Here is a 16,982-nt window from a genome sequence, read left to right as displayed (position 1 = left end):
TAAAATAAAAAATGAAACAAGAAAGAAAAGGAAAGAAACATGAGACAGACAAGAGGAAGAAGAGAGGAGGAAGAGGGGGAGTGAGGTTTGAATTCGTGAGGCTTTATAGTCATTATGAGCTCGGCTACACGATAGGTAAATTGCCAACTTCAATCCTCTTCCTTCCCTCTTAGTTTTCTTGATTTTTTTGGAAGAGGTATATTTTAGATTTTGATCCCAAAAGCTTTATTCTTGTAAGCTTTAGTTTCCTTAGGTCCTAGGGAGATTGTTTTAAGTTTCTATATAGTGCTCTAATATTTTGAGTGAGAAATTGGATGAAAAATAGAGTTTTAGGAAAAAAAGTCAAACCCTAAGAGGTTAGGTTTTGCTCTTCAATGGTTTAAGCCTATTGATTTAGTTATAACTGTACTATTTGAATCCATTAAAATTTAAATTAAGCTTTGGTTTTTATTATAAGGACAAATGGTGAAAGTTGGTAATGCTGAGTGAAAGTTTTTAGTTGATTAAAAATTGTATGGTTTGAAAATTGGCCTAGTGGTGGCTAATAAATGATTTTGGTGGTTAAGCGATACTATGAGAATAGTTGGTTTAATACATGAATTATTGGCATGTATTATGGCTCATTCACCCAAGTTGTGTGGTATGAGTTATAGTCTTCTTTTAAGCTATTTTCCATGAAAAGTAATGTGAATCACTTATATGTTGTAGGGAATTGTTGGTGAAACTTATTGAAAAGTTAAGGAATAAGTCAAGTCTTATTTTGTACAAGGAGAACCTTTTTGGTACTAAAGGATTGAGATAACAGGGAAATTTATACTTTTTATTACTTTGTTTAGTTATTTTTGAATAAATATTACTAGCTATCATACATTACATGTTTTAAAAGATTAAATGTTCTTTATAAGGGCTTATGGGTACTACTTTGATAAAAGTGCAAATATGTTTTCTATTTGTTTAACAATAATATTTTTATGGAAATGAGATTGTTTGCATGTATTATAATCATAAAAAATGGAAGTTGCATTTAAGAAAGTATAACTAGGTTAGTACCTTAGATAGGCTAAGGAACCATTTAAGGGAGAATTATAAATATTATACTACCTTAGAGTGTCGAATTGGTCAATACTCAGGAAAGGTAGACAAGAGTAAAAGGCATGATTTTGGTGGAAGTTCACTAATAAGGAGGTATGAACTTGTAATATTCTATGGCACACTGCTAGTATTTAGTATTGCCTTACATATTGTGGGCTCGGTGCACTAAAGTGGTTAGTATATTATGTAACAATAAAAAAATTTTAATTTGAACAAAATTTCCTTCCAATGGATATTTTATTAAAATAAGTTTTTTGCAACTTTGATGTTATTTTATTTTAGATTATAGGAGAGTTTTGGGTCCTTTTTGTAATTTTTGTTGGGTCTTTTTTTATAGTTTTCCTGGTGCTTTTCTTATAATTTTCCCAAACTTCCTTATCTGATGGTATTTCTTCGCGTGAAAGAAAGAAAAAAAACAGAGCATTCGCGTTTGTTCTTCACCGACCATGAGTTCTCTCTTCTCATCACCATCGAACTCCATCTCTTCACCTTCGGCTTGCTCTTCCTCTCACAGGTGGCTGAACTGGTGCGTCTAGGCAGCTAGAAGTGGCTCACTAGGATCTGTTCTCCCTTTGCTGTCATCTTTTGCTTATCCATCCAGGTAGAGTGTCCGTGTGTGTGTGCTTATGTGTAGCTTCAATCCTTCTTGCTCTCTATCTGCTAAACATTTTATATAGGTGTATGATAAGCTAAATTTTTCTCTTTTTGTGGTCACGATTTCTGGTTTCCGTCTTCTTTATTTGAGTTGCAGAACAGAGCTTGCTTCCTTCACCAATCTCGACCACGTGCTGATCTTGAATTGTCATTGATGTACTGTAGTTTGAGGTAAATCGCTGATCCTCTCTTCTCCTCACTACAAAACTCATTCATTATCTTCCTCTTCGCTGTTCATTCGTGTTTGTCCGGTGATGATCTAAATTTTTGTTCTGTTTGGTGACTAATAAAGGTGGTGTAAGCATGCATATTCTGCCTTAGTTTTTCTTTTTCCTCTACTGCTAGGCACCGTGTATGTTTGTAGAGAAAGCTCAAGTATTATATATACATATATATATATATATGCTGATTCTGCTTCTTCCTCATGTAGAGCAACTAAGTTGAATTCTTCCTTTGTCTTTTGGTGTAGTCTATGAACTAAGTAGAGGCTGTTGTTTCTGCACTTCTATTCAAGGATAGACGGTGATCCTTTCTTCTCCTTTGAATTTATAGGCAGCGTGAATCATCCTTTCTCCTTCCCCTGGCCAAAGAATGTGTCTTTGCTCCTCCTAATGTCTGTTATAATTTTGAGGAAATTGATTTGTACTTTAAGTGGATGCTATATGTGCTGATGTAGTTTGGAGATGAGCTGAATGGTGATAATAAAGTTATTGTTAAAGGTTGGTTAAATTATCGGATGATTATTGTGAACCAAATTTTTTATATACTCGAGGTATTTGCAAGTATGCTTGAAAGAAGAAGTTGATGGGAATAGGATTATTAAAATTTTATTAAGCTTCGAAAAAGAGTTGCATTAATGATTGTGCTTGAATGTGTCTAGTGTTGTTGACTACTTAATAGAGGTTGTTGAAGGGTTTGGTGAGAATTTAAGGGGTTATTGAAAAATTTAATGAATAATTGAAGAGATTAAATGTTAATTTCACTTGCTTATATTAAGAAAGGAAATCATAATGACATGAAATATGGTAGTTTACATGCTAGATTAAATTGGGGCATAATTGAAGTAAGCAAGAAATTAAAAAAGTTTGACCATAAGATTTTTGAAAATTCAAGTGAGTGAGTGGCGTTTCGAATCAATTTCTAGTAAATGTTTATAAATCTCCTTCATTTAAATTTTACTATTATTCCTTTATAAATTGTACAAATACTCTTGTAATTCTAATTTTTCTTTCTAACAATTGTTTTATTATTGAAAATGCATTGATTTTACTTATTTATATTACTGATAAGTAATAATTGAAATGGATATACGACAAATGGTATTGTTTCTCAGAAGTAGTTTGATTATTTAATTCTATGTTGATAAATTTTTTTATGCAATTATTCACGTATGGAGGAAATGAAAATAAATTTGTGCAATGGAAAATGATAGTTGAATAGTGTTTGAAAATGAGAATTTTGATAATGCTTTCTTGCTCCATACACGCTTGGTTTTAATTAAAGGGGGACTGAGTTCAAAATGCTAGTTGCTAACAGCAGTTTCATTAGCCCTTGGTGTGCAATCACACACCTAGCTAGTAGGGTGCTATCGGAGGTGCTAGCCCCGTGTGACGGCCAACGCACGTGGAACGAAGGGATGTTTATTCATGAGTATCGTACTCACGCTTGTATTCATAGGCTTCAAGCCTACGCTTGGTTTATGGCTTCTACTGTGCTTGTTTCATGGCCTTTGGCTATGCTTGATTGGTTATTTACCCTCGTGGACTATGCATTCACGCTTGTTATTCGTTCTGATAAAGCCCTCCTAAAATTTCAAATTTAAATTTATCATTTTCAGAAAATGTTTTGAAAGTACTTTATCGAACTGTGTTTATTATAAGTTTTTATATTTTGTAAACAGTGAAATTTTTAATACCCATATGTGATTCTATCAGCCTTGTCTAAATTCACAATCACACTATTATGAAAAATCATTATTTATTTTAAATTTTGGATAATTCATTATTTCATTAAATTATTTGAAGTTAAATTTGTTATTTATTGTCTTTATATATCTTCTTTATTAAAATCTAGATTGGGACGCTACTCACCAATAAATTTTTAGTCCCAGTTATTATAACTGACCCTGCACCTCCGACTGACCATTAAGGGCCATTCTTGCTTTTTGGATAAAGGAAGTACATGGTGATTACTCTTTTTTGTGAAATCTTATATTGTATTTTGTAAATTATAAGTTAGTGCTTCACGTGCCATATAGTTGGATCCTAGTTTTTTTTTTGTTATTGTGAAAATTTCTAGAATAGAGCTAGTCTCCTTGCTGGTTTGATTGACAAGTTTTGTAGTTGTTATGGAAATTTCGAGAGGTTCAAATTATAGGGGGGACTCTGTCGAAATTTCTACAAAAACTTTAAAAACTTTAAGAACTTTACTATTATAGATAACTTGCATATGTCGCCAATTCAACTTAATTTCTAGATAATCAAGGCTTATGGAATGTGAGTTCATGTCATATTCCATGCGTCATATTCCATGCCGATCATACCCTTAGTATTAGGGTGTGACATATTAAGTGTTTGACACCTCTCAGTGAGGGAGAAAATCTAACATATAAAGTGTGAGGTTGAGTGTCTAGGCTAAGGTAGCCCTCACATGGAAAGTAAGTCGAGCTGACTTTGGAGGGAGTTAGCTTTGACTGCTTAGGATTCACATCGAAAGGGCATAGGAAGTTTGGTGGATTAAGTCTTACCTTAGATTATGTTTTGTGCCTGAGGAGGTACAAGTGGGTATAAGTTTACCTACGAGTTAAAGAGTGCCAAGGGGCATTTTGTTAGTTAAGAAGGCCATACTGGCCTATGTTATACATTCATGCATTTGAAATGACTAAATTATATACTATATTGAATCTATTATTTATTTATTTGATTATGGCTTACTTTGTAATAATTAATGTAGATTTCTGTATTGCTAAAATTGTGGTTGTCTCCCCCCTTTCTTTACAATATTTACAGGTCCAAGCGAAGGATCCAATAGTAGATGGGAAAAAGAGCCAAACTAGGAGTTTGCTTGTGATTTATAAAGAACAACATCCCCTTTTCTTTTGAGCAAGTATATTGTAATGTATTTAGGATTAGGGTGCTAGTAGAATGTGACTATACATATATGTGAATATGTGTAGATTGTGTGCTTGTGTATGAATTTTTGCCACTTGTAGACTTATATTTAGGAAACTTGGTTATGATGTGTGGTTTTGATATATTCATTTGATAGACCAATTTTTCACTATAAACAAATGTTTATTTGTGTGTGTGCGTGTGTGTGTGTGTGTGTGTGTGTGTGTGTGTGTGATTCTACATGCAATTGCAAAGTGGTTGCATTGCGAATTGTATGCTAAAGGAAAACATACACCTTGGATAGAGAGAATGGGTGCATGGGCCCCATGGGATCTCTTAGCCAAGTGAAAATGTTTAGCATGTGCATTTATATAAATACATGATGTTTGGATTGATTTTTTACCACTCTTGTATGATTTATATATTTTAGGGGTTTAGGGTCCATTTTGAAAAATGGCATCTGAGTGGTCAATTTTGATGTATAGGAGTTTTCCATCATTTGAATATTCTACTAGGTACTCTTAGTCCTATTATATGTGTCTAAAGTGTTTCCACAACTTTGTAACCCTTAGGATGAGATTTGGATAATTTTGAAAACAGTTTTTATCAAAAAAACTGCACTTTTACATCTAGGTATCCAAATCTCAATCCGACTATTGAATTTCTCTAAAATTTAGGTCACAAGTAAAAATTTTATAAGCTTTGTGTGGGCTTTAGAATCACATTGATCAAACACCAAATAGAGAAATGGTGCACTTTAAAATTTGATCCAGAGGTGCTATCATGACAATATTAAATTGCTGTCATGACAGCAACGGTGTTGATGTTGGAACACGTATAAATTTTAATCCATTCATTGGATCTTTTTAAAATTCGGTACACTTGTAGTACTTTTTGAAAGTGACAAATGGATTCTTGAATCACTCTGATTGGATGTCAGATGATGGAATGGTGCATTCCAGAAGTTGGTCCAAGGTGCTGTCATAATAGCAAAAATGTCCAAATTTGTAACGTGTCCAGATTTTAATCTGACTGTTGGATTTTTTAAAATTTGGAACACTATTAATACACATTATAAGTGACATGTGAACTTTGCAATCACTTCAATCGGAGGCCAGATGATGAATTGATGCCTCTCGGAAGTTTTCTCGGGAGGGCTGTCATGATAGATTAATGCTGTCATGACAGCAATTAAATGTCCCTGTTTGCCTAGTTTGCTTCCATGCACTATATCATAATTCTTTATACTTTTCTAAAAAAATTAATTTAAATGTGTGTTTTGCTATTGTGTAGATTGTTTGGTATTTTAAATAGTGTGTTTCCTAAGTTGATTTTAGGATCAACTCTTTAACCACACTTAGTTTATTTGACTTGGGTGATTTTTGGATAACACTTGGGGCAAGTGTCATAGTGTATCATGATAATTTTCTATTACTTATATTGTCATGATTTTCTTAACAATTTACATGCAGTAATTGGCCTTATTTATGAAAATTTTGATTTTTTTTTTGGAAATTTTTGCTTTTTTGCACTGTTTTATTTAGTTGTATAACTACTAAGGGCAACTATATGTTTTAGAAAGAATCTAAGGCTGCCAATACCCATGAGAGTTTATCAAAAATATACTTAATGCACATATTATCTATCCCATTTATTCATATCTATGCCTAAAAAGTTAACACCTTATAAAGTAGTTAAAAAGGGAAATGATCCTATAAAAATGAAAAAAAAAAAGGAAAAAATGCTAAGTATCCACTTAGCTGATGCCAACTGGGCCTAGTAACTGAGGGCCTTTATCACCAATGTTGGTTTTCACGTCGAACATGTTAGTAAGTGTCAAGAGTGTGCCAACAAAGTTCCCTAAGTCTGAGTAATCAAGCCCTTGCATCACTAATATGAAGGTTCGCGTCAAAAGGACTTAAGAATTATTTAAGGAAGAAAGGCAATTCATGAATAGCTAATAATGGTGACCACATTACACTAACTCATTAAAACAAGTAAGGTCCAAAGGTATAAATAAATTTATTCTATACATAAGTGCTCAATCAGAACTAATTAAATTCACTCCATGTGGTGGTACTGGCGAAATTATTAGTTTTCTCTCTCACATTGAAGTTTGGTAGGTTGGTTGTACAATTAAGTTTTACTAGTACTCTGAGCAAAGGTCCTACATTTGATATACTTATATAAGGAATGAGGCTAAATGCAAAAGTATTCGCTTGAGGATAAACAACAAGCTAACTGTGGGAGATTCGATAAGTAAATATTTTATAATTAAATAGGTTTAAATTTGATCATATTTATTAAGATTTCATATCTATTTAATTAATATTTATATATTTTCCTCTCATCACTTAATTATAAGATAAAAAGAAATTTTGATGCAAAATCTACTCATATATTTCTTTTCTATATGTTGCAGGAAAATAATAGATTAAACAAAAGGAAGGAAATGCAGAAAAAGAAAAGAATATATATATATACTGAAGGAGAAGATTTTCATATATCATATCATGAGCAAATAATATATATATATATATACATATATATTAGAGTTCCAAGTTGAATATGAGTAAGAAAAAGAGCCTCTACTTTAACTATAAATAATCCCCTCCATCAAGAGAGAATGCATCCAATCACTTATATAAGTATCTCAAGAATTTTCTTTAAGATATTTTGAGCTCGTAGAAGCATTCTGAATGCTAAAATCAAGATCATTGAGGAGTTCTACAAATCATAAATATTTCTTTTCTACACTGTAATTTTCTTTGTGATCATTTTTCATGATTAGGAATTTTAGAATAGTGTTATTGGATTTTATTATATATTTCTAAATTATCCAGTTGGGTAGGAATGTAGCCTAATTGGGGAGCTAGTTTTCTACTTTCTTTATTTTAACTCTTTACATTTATATTTATGAATATTTTTTTTTTCCAATTATATTTATTTCTCTTATTCTTCATATTGATTTTATGACTAGCCATCATTTAATTAAATCTATGGGTAATCTTGATAGACTAGAAGGTGAAGAGAGGACCTACATCTAGAGAAATAGATATAAATAACTAGGCTAGGGATAATTCTAGAAATTTGTGGTGATTTAAACTATAACTTCACAGTTCAATTAGTTGTTTGGGTATCGTGGGAATGAATTCAAAACTAATTAAAAAGGGGCTAACAATTTGGGAGAATAATAGGACACTTTAAGAATAGTTGTCACTATAGTTGATCAAAGTCAACTAAAAGAATAGAAATTAGTAACCTATAGGGTGAATCATAATCCCAAACGCTTCAAGTGATTGTGTTTTCCTCATCATTATTTTCTTGATTTTTTTATTATTTATATTTTCATCAAACTATTAATTATTTTAATTAGTAAAAGCGCAACTTTCTTGAAGGTTCGACACCTAAATACTCCAGGTAATTTATAACTGTGATCTCATATACTTGCGAGAGTAATTACCATCTATATAAAAAGACACTAAAATCAAAAGAGATAAATATAAAAGCAAACATATAAATTTCATGGACAAAATCCAATGTTCAATAGAAAAAATAAATAAAAATAAATATAAGAGAAAAACTATCTTAGCTAGGCTACGCCCTACCCTGACTTGAAATTTAGAAACAACTCATAGAGAAATCACACAAATCCTCAATAAAAGACATGGACAAAATCAAAGGAATAAAGAAAGATGAAAAACTCTCAACTCAAATAAACTCCTTCACGCTCCGTACTCTGCCTCCATCCCTCAAATGTCAAATTTGATGATCACAATGAAGCTCCATGAGGTATTATTTATAGCTTTCGCACCATGAAAACCTAAAAGCTCACTAGCCCAAATCTCTTTAGTTCTTCTATTTTACATATTTTAATTATGGATTGATTCTCTAGCGGTCGTGCCTTTCTGATTTTTTAACCGCAGGCAGTTGTGCCCTTAGTAATCTCAACCGATAATGATTGAAGCACGTATCAGCCTTTCAATCTCCCACTGTCATGTCTTTCGTATTTTCAACCGTCGACGGTCAAAACATGTATCAATCTTTCAACCTCCCATGGTCATGTCCTTTCTATCTCAACCGTCGGCAGTCGAAGCATGTACCAATCTTTCAACCACCCATGGTCGTGTTTCAACCGCCGGCAGTCTTTAACAAAACCCACAACTCATTTCAGAGGGCTTCATTCGCGATCGGTGACACACCGTTGCTTTCCTGTCTGCAACCGAACGTAGCGAGACTTATGATTCTCATCTCTTTGGTGTGTTTATTTGTCCTTTTTAGCTCCCTTACTCTACAAATCACACAAAGTGCTATGTGAGGTAAAATATATATATATATATATATATATATCATATATTTTTATGTCATAATTTCTTCAAATTGAGAGCTAAAATATAACAAAAGTAGTATAAAATGGACCTCTCAATGTTCTTGTCCCGTGGTCGTGCACATTATGAAAGCCACATAAAATATTTTCATATATTTTTATCAACAAGTATAGTGTGACAGGTGTTAAAACCAATTAGGATAGGGGCGTGTGGAGGTTGAGTTAGGGGTTGTATGTTATGTGTTGGAGTGAGTGATATATGTGTGTGCCCCTTCCTTCCCTATGTGGATAGGGTTGGATAAGATAATTAAAAAAGAGGTGCGACCACTCCAGTGATGACCCCATCTTATTTAAAAGAATTAATCATAAGACAATTCAACTTATTCGAAAAATTAATTATATATTTCAACCTATTTGGAATAATTAAGAGAATTTCATGTCTGTTTTTTAGTTTTTCATTAGACAAGTTTTTGGAATGCATTAATAAATATTTCATATAACATCTGATTGTAAAAAAATAAAAAATTAAGGAGAATGATAAATAATAACCTTATAAGAACATTAACGTTAAGTTAGAATCTCTTCTCAATTAAAATGTTCAAATTCAATACACATTCTTCCATGTTTCAATACTAAAATATTTAAAAATTATTAATTTAATATTAATTTTCTTTTGAGATCTGTACTCCTTCTCCCATTCCCTCCAAGTATCTTATATGGGGAATAACTATATTAAATAATAAAAATGATCTATTTACAATGTGGAGCTCGCAAATCGACCTCCCTTTTTCTCTGCCTCTTCGGTACTGATTTCACTCACTAGTTTTCTTCTTCTCATCATATTTTCTCATCCTTTGATTAAAAATTTAACGGTTGAGATTTAATATTTTATAAAATTATTACAATAACATAAATAAATAAATAGATTTAATTAAAAAATGATCTGGGAAATTCACAACTATTAATTAATCGTAGACTAAAATTAAATAAAAAATTAATTTGATCAAATCTCAATTATTGAATTTTTAATCCAAGAGTAAGGATGGATGAGGAGAAGAAAAGGAAAAAGATAATGAGAGGATACAGATCCAACTTAGCCTCACTTTCCTCGTTCTTTTCTTTAAAAAATGAGGGAAATTGGAGAGAAGCACCATCCAGCAGGTCCAAGTAGTTGGAAAAAAGTCTCATTGAAACATTTCATCCGTCCCTAGTTTTTCGGTGTCAATATCTCCAGAAGCGAAAAGATAAATAAATCTTTTAAATATCTTAATGATGATGCGTTGGAATTTTCAAGAAAAATTGTACCATTTTATTTTGAAAATTGACATGTTTGGTTAATTTTTAAAATAAAATGACAAGTTTTCAGGAAACAATAATTAACATGAGAGCTTGATACACCTAACATTGCTTTTTCAAGAAAAATAATGTATCATTTTATTCTGAAAAATTTACACACTTGGTTAATTTTAAAAATAGGATGACAAATTTTCAGGAAAAAAATAATTAATTAACTAAGAGGTTGATGCCTTGACTTTGATTTTTCAAGAAAAATATATCATTCTATCATGAAAAATTTACATGCTTGGTTAATTTTCAGAATAGGATGACAACTTTTTAGCAAAATTTTCCAATAATATTGTAGAGTCTCCAAATTCTCTTCAACAGTCTGCAATATTCTTCTATTGCCTTCAAAAATAATCTTCCACAATTTGCACGTAACTACAACTGCAACTTTCTTTCCATGAGCCAGCGAGTATCCGCGAAAGTCTTTTATCTCTGGTCCTCTTCGAGATTGTTCAATACTCTTCAATTTTCAGTACCAGTCTTCCATTGACCAAAAAAATCTTCTATGATCTACACGTATTTGTAAATTTGCACATAACTGCAAAAGTCTTCTATCCTTGGTTCTCTTTGAGAGTTTTGGGAGAATATCTATAAAAGATTCTTAAAACAATTTATTATCTAATAAGGACCCTGGATATATCAAATAGTTGTTAAAACAATAATTTCACTTGTTAATTTGTTAATGTTCACTTGTTAGATCCTTTTAAAGATCTTTTATTAATATTCTCTCTTTTTTCCCTTAAATAATATATTTTTGTTGACATGCAATAATAGTAATAACTCCGTAAGTATTAATTCTTCATTAACAATCCAAGAGTAATATTGAAAAATTTTGAAACTTTCAAACCAGTAACTAATAATTTTAGTCATAATCTAATATTTATTATTGATTTCCATTTTAATAATATTGCAAGTAATACAGAGACATCTATCTTAACATTTGAAGAAAAGCTTCACAAGAGGATTGTCACTTCGAACTTCATAACAATCATAGCTCTTATCAAACGCTTTCGCGAGATGCTTCTTCAAAGTCAGCTAAGACTCCAAAGTTCACAAACATACATATACCCTGGAGGTGTATGGACTATGGTCATTTATTGCAGCACACAGTGATAATCGATAAGAAATTCACCTGCATTATGAAAAAATTAATTAGGTCAAAAAAGGGACCCTAGATAAAAGAAAAGCTATACAACTTTCCTTTATTTCTTACATGTTTTTTTAATTATTGATCTGATTAACATATTTTAAATACTAGTTATAAATGCAGCAAAAGATACTTAAACAGTTTAAAATGAAAAGCGAAAGAACATAAAAAAAACTGTAATATAGATGAAAAAACAAAAATGTTTCACATTCCGTTAAATTAATATATATATATATATATATATATAAAAAGTAGTTGAAACCACCTTTTAGCCATACCTCATCATTTTCGGCCGACCAGGATTCCAATCAAGATTTGTGGATCTAGAAGTTCACGCCATGCAGCCCCAGCTTCTCTTGAGTAATAGCATTAAGCTTTTCAATCATGTCAAAGGTCAGAAAATTTTCCCCATCTCCAATATCTCCACGCCTAAAGTAAATGTTATTCTCTTCCCCAGTCAATAATTTTCCAGTCTTATTCACTTCCAAGTTGCTCAAATTCTCAAAACTACAAAGCTTCATTATATCATTGATAACATTACCACTCTCTTCCTCCTCAGTAAATCCATGCCCTATAAATTCAGCTAAGTCCTTCAAAACTCTTACTGGCTCGCTCTTCAACTCCTCATACGTCAAAAACATTACCTTATTTGGCCTCTCCAAACTCTGCTTGTGGTATCCCAAGATGTGATCCCAAAACGGGCCACAAGCACTCCTTCCTTCGCAAAATCTCTCAAATGATTCCTCAACTGACCTGGGCTCTTGGGCTTGTGGTAGTAACTTTCTGATGAAGTGCCACAGTGATGTGAACATATCCTTTGGATTTCTACACAAGTACACGATCTTACAAGTTGACTGCTTCACAGACTCTGGCAATGAAATGTATGGCATGTGGCTTGCAAAGAGCCTTGGTGATGGGAACGAGCACAGATCGGGGATGTTTTTATGGATGTAGAGATTGATATCTAAAAAGGGCACAAGATCATGAGGGTTTGCAGTGACGAGAGGGTGAGGGTGACATTGGTTCTTATGAAGATTTGGATTTGGGTAATGGATCTTGCGATTCAGAATCGCATAGGCTAAGGCTTTGAGCCAAGTGGTGCCAGATTTTGGAAGGGTAACAATAATTATGTCAGAGTCACGAGCTATGAAGTGTTTCTGGCTATTAAGGATACCTTGCAATTGTTTGGTGGTGTGCCAGAAACCATTATATTGATGGATGGTAAGTGGTTGCCAAAATGTATCGCAAGGTAAGGTGGCAATGAGTTGCTTGTTTTCTTGGGTTAATTCGACTTTCCGGAGATACTTGGGAACATTGGAGTTCTGAGAGTTTTCTGCGGCCATGGTTATAGTGAGAACACTTGAAATCAATGATTAAGTCATGAAGGTTTATATATATGTGTGTGGAAAAATCAAAAGCATGGATATGTTCTGCAATGCCAAACAACAAAGGTAATGGACAGGTGGAGCTTTGCCTTAGCCCAACCTCTACATCCATATATCGTGTCTATATTAATATTCACAACCACGTGGCCGATATTAGATATTCCGAAAGGATATAACTTCCTCAACCCCCCCTCCCAAAATATTGAAAGAAGATATAAATTAAATTTAGAATTTTAAATTAAATATGATCATATAAGAACAAAAGTTGCATAAATGGTTGCAAGACATGCCACGTTGGATTTGAATCTTATAGATAGCTTAAATTTACTCATTCAATGAATATCTCAAGTATCGTTATTCAATTTCATCGATACTTTAAAAATTATCAAAATATATTTTATTTCAAAAATTTAAAATAACTCTCACGATCATAACACTATTTACATACACTGTCATGTATAAAATTGAGATTCAATATTTCTAAGTATCATATGATAAAATCTCTAACAATCGTTTTGATTAAATTGAACCGTTGGTACGATACACAATGAATGAACTTGTATTACTAATCAAATCCTATGCGTACCAGTTCAAAGTGGCAATTTGTGACAACAATAGATAATGACATTGATATCTAAACTATATTAAAGTTACGCATAATTTTACTTCCCTCCGTTGTATAATGCTAACTCATGCTAATATTAAAAAATATACAAACTACGAAAAACTATCAAAATTGATGTGTTATGTAGAAATTAGTTGTCATGGGGTTTTACTTTGATTTCGATACACATTCATATTAAATATATATGTCAAATGATCTCAGTGGGATTTAGATTAGTTTAGGCCCGAAATGATAATATCTTAAGTTTTCCAGAAAATACATGCAATATAATAATAAAAAAAGCATTACAAAAAACAAAACCCAGTGACCACTTGTCACTAGTCTTTGGCGTCAGACGGAGCACATGTTGGCCGACACAACAATTCATATCACTTGCATCCCCCATCTTCAAAAAAGACAAACAATTAATGAACCAAAGCACAGTAGTATACCAGTACAAATTCACCCCACTTGCCATAAAGAAAACCTGAACTTTCATTATAAAAAAAATCTGAACGAAAAAAATAGTTGTGATACTTTTTATAAAACGGTGAAGTATTTGCAACGAATATGATATAATAGAAAATTTCGTGTAACGCTACTCTATTCGTTTCAAAGCATAAATTATTCTAAATAAGTGTGTTTTTGCTAAGACAATCATGTTGAATTATGCAATATTCATGTTCACATTGATCATTTTCATTGGCTCTCTCCACTTCCTTCCCTCACATAGGGGGCCGTGTGAAGAGATTTTAGCAAATTATTTAAGAAGCTAATAGCTAACGCATTATTATTTATTTATCTTTATATTATTTTTTCATTTTTTTAGTGAAAAAATTATATATTAAAATTTTGTAATCAAGTAATTCTAACATTTCTTCTTCTTCTTCTTCAAGAAAAGGAGACAAAAATAGCATGAAAAATACCCTAAAATCACTACTAAAAAAGCAACTTTTTATGTTGCTTTTTAATGTTAGTTGAGCAAAAATCCATTGTTAAGAAAAGGCAATGGCAATTTTATAGATAAGGCTAAGTGTTTTAACATTGGTTATATGAATAACTGATGTTAGAAGAATATTCCACGTCGGCTCTTTGAATAACCGACATTAAAAATATTAAAAAAATAAAAAAGAGGAAATTTGAAAATTTTCAACATTAGTTTTCATAAATCGACGTTGAAAAGAGAAAGAACATCGGTTTTTCAAAAAAAAAAAAAATGTTGTTTCTCTTTAAATTTAATTTCACTTTGCCCCCCGTTCGAACAGCCATTTCTTTTTTTCTTCTTTCTCTCTCCTCTCAAGTTCTCTTGCTAAACTAGCCCAGCCTTTGAAGCTTCAACCTTTGTCCACTTTTGTCATCGAGGAGCTCCGTTCACCATACGTCAACATTTGTTGGCCATCTCATTTTGTTGTTCGTAGTCAAGCTCTGTTGCTGTCAATCTTCATCTTTGAAGCAAATCCTTTGTTGCCATCTCTTGTGCATGGGTTCAAGTGAGTTCTTTGATTTGGATTGCCATTTGTTTTCTTCCTTCTTCCCTCTTCTCCCATTGTAGGTGGATCTTCTTCAGATGCATTTTTTTATCAGTGGATGATTACTCCTTCTTCCTTCTCCCTTATTAGGTGTTACTATAAGTGGGTTTTTTGAGTTGTATTTTCTTCTTCAGTAGATTTCAAATAAGTCTCATTATCATTTTTCTATTTTTTATTGATTTATGAAAATTATTGTAGTTGGATTTGAATTATTGTCTTCATATTTTTATTTTTGTTCTTTGTAAATTTTTATTTTTTTTTTTGATATGTTGTTTATGTTAAGGGGAGAAATTGAAATTCTTTGATTTGTTGTTGAGTTTTTGATAAAATGAAATTTATACTTTATAAGAAGAATTAAATTTATTGTGATAAATTTTGTTGTGTAATTTGGATAGTTAAGGTTTTAGAATTATTATGTTTTCAATAGATATTTTCAATTGTTGATAGATAGAATTTTGTGATTGCTGAAATTTTAGGATATCCTATTTTAAAGGAAAATATATAGGTTTTAAGTTCTAGATGTTAAAAAACAATTTTTTTTTAAAAAATAAACTTTTAACAATGGTTAATGGAAAATCATTGTTAAAATAACTTTTAACAACAGTTATCTAGAATAACTGTTTCAAATAATGGTTGTTAAAAGTTAATTTAAAAAAAATTAATTAATTTTTGCATACTTTCCACATCGGTTAGTTATATAACCAACATGGAAAGTGATTTTTGACATCGGTTAAATAATCGATGTTAAAAGTCTAGTTTTCACTTTTTTTTACTTCTCCTTAATAACCGACATTAAAAGTTTAAAATAACAGTTGTTAAAAGTCCTTCTTGCAGTAATGAATGCGAAATTCAATTCCAAAAATTTTGACTAGGGGTAGACGTGCACAACCAAGGGCGAACATTCATGTCCATGGGCAGATGAAAGGAAAAAATGATATTTAAATCATTTTAAATTATGTATCATCTTACCTAATGAGATATGGCATAATTTAGATGGATTCTAAGCCTATGGGGGTCAAATTTATTATGAATAACCCTCCCAAAAGCCTCTCAACACATCCAATTTCATGTCTAATGAGATAAGGCATAATTTGGATGGATTCTAAGCCTATGGAAGTCTTTTGAGTTGGGAGCTTTCTCTCTTCTCTTTTTCTTTAGATTCTTTTTATGTCTTTTATCTGGGATTGAATTTTGACTCTATGAATTCTTGCTAAACTCTTAGTCTGGGTAGGGAGTAGCCTGACTAGAATGGATTTTATTATTTATTTGATTTGAATTATTTCTCCATTGAACATTGAATTTTTTTGTATATGAAATTTATGTTTTCTATTATATTTATCTCTCTCATTTTCATTACTTTTTATATATGTGGCTAGTATATAATCTACTTGTGGGTAGTTTGATGAATTAAAAGGTGAAAAACTTACCTAGATCTAGAGAGATAAATGTAGATAAGTAAATTAAAACTAATTTAGGAGTATGAGGTGGCTTAGATCATAGCTTCATGGTTTAGTTAGAGAGTATAATTTAGTGAGAGCTAGATTTAACTCTAATTAATTACAACCTACTAAAAGATAATTAGTACACTTTAGAAATAGTTGTCACTAAAAAAAATGGAAGATAATTAACTGAATTAGGATAATCCATCTTGGTATATGAATCTTGATCCTTGGTCTTGTTTGATTGGTTGATTTATTGTTTTCATTGCTTTTATCAATTTTCTTATTTATTTACTTTATTTAATTATTAAATATTTTTCAAAAATCCTTATTTGTTTCCTTAAATAATAA

The 16,982-nt window shown here is 31.5% G+C and overlaps 1 protein-coding gene and 1 long non-coding RNA gene across 2 annotated transcripts; one reads left to right on the top strand and one right to left on the bottom strand.

The window, feature by feature from the left end:
- The first annotated feature begins 1,545 nt into the window (after nt 1–1,545).
- Nucleotides 1,546–4,892, top strand: LOC129290566 (uncharacterized). Its single transcript, XR_008588447.1, has 3 exons — nt 1,546–1,693; nt 1,844–1,917; nt 4,755–4,892. It is a non-coding gene; the product is annotated as an uncharacterized LOC129290566 (long non-coding RNA).
- Nucleotides 4,893–10,749: 5,857 nt separating this feature from the next.
- On the bottom strand, nt 10,750–13,081 carry LOC129291805 (cytosolic sulfotransferase 12-like). The gene is made up of 2 exons (XM_054929331.1): nt 11,953–13,081; nt 10,750–11,659 (listed from the first exon to the last, which is right to left on the bottom strand). Exon 1 carries the CDS (start codon nt 13,015–13,017, stop codon nt 11,998–12,000), a length of 1,020 nt encoding a protein of 339 aa, XP_054785306.1. The 5' UTR covers nt 13,018–13,081; the 3' UTR covers nt 10,750–11,659; nt 11,953–11,997.
- Nucleotides 13,082–16,982: the final 3,901 nt, after the last annotated feature.

The sequence above is a fragment of the Prosopis cineraria genome, unplaced genomic scaffold (genome assembly GCF_029017545.1).
Source record: "Prosopis cineraria cultivar Desert tree isolate PC_DT_omini unplaced genomic scaffold, ASM2901754v1 PC13, whole genome shotgun sequence".
In the NCBI taxonomy this organism is placed as follows: Eukaryota; Viridiplantae; Streptophyta; class Magnoliopsida; order Fabales; family Fabaceae; genus Prosopis; species Prosopis cineraria.
This window is presented reverse-complemented; position numbering and strand designations above follow the sequence as displayed.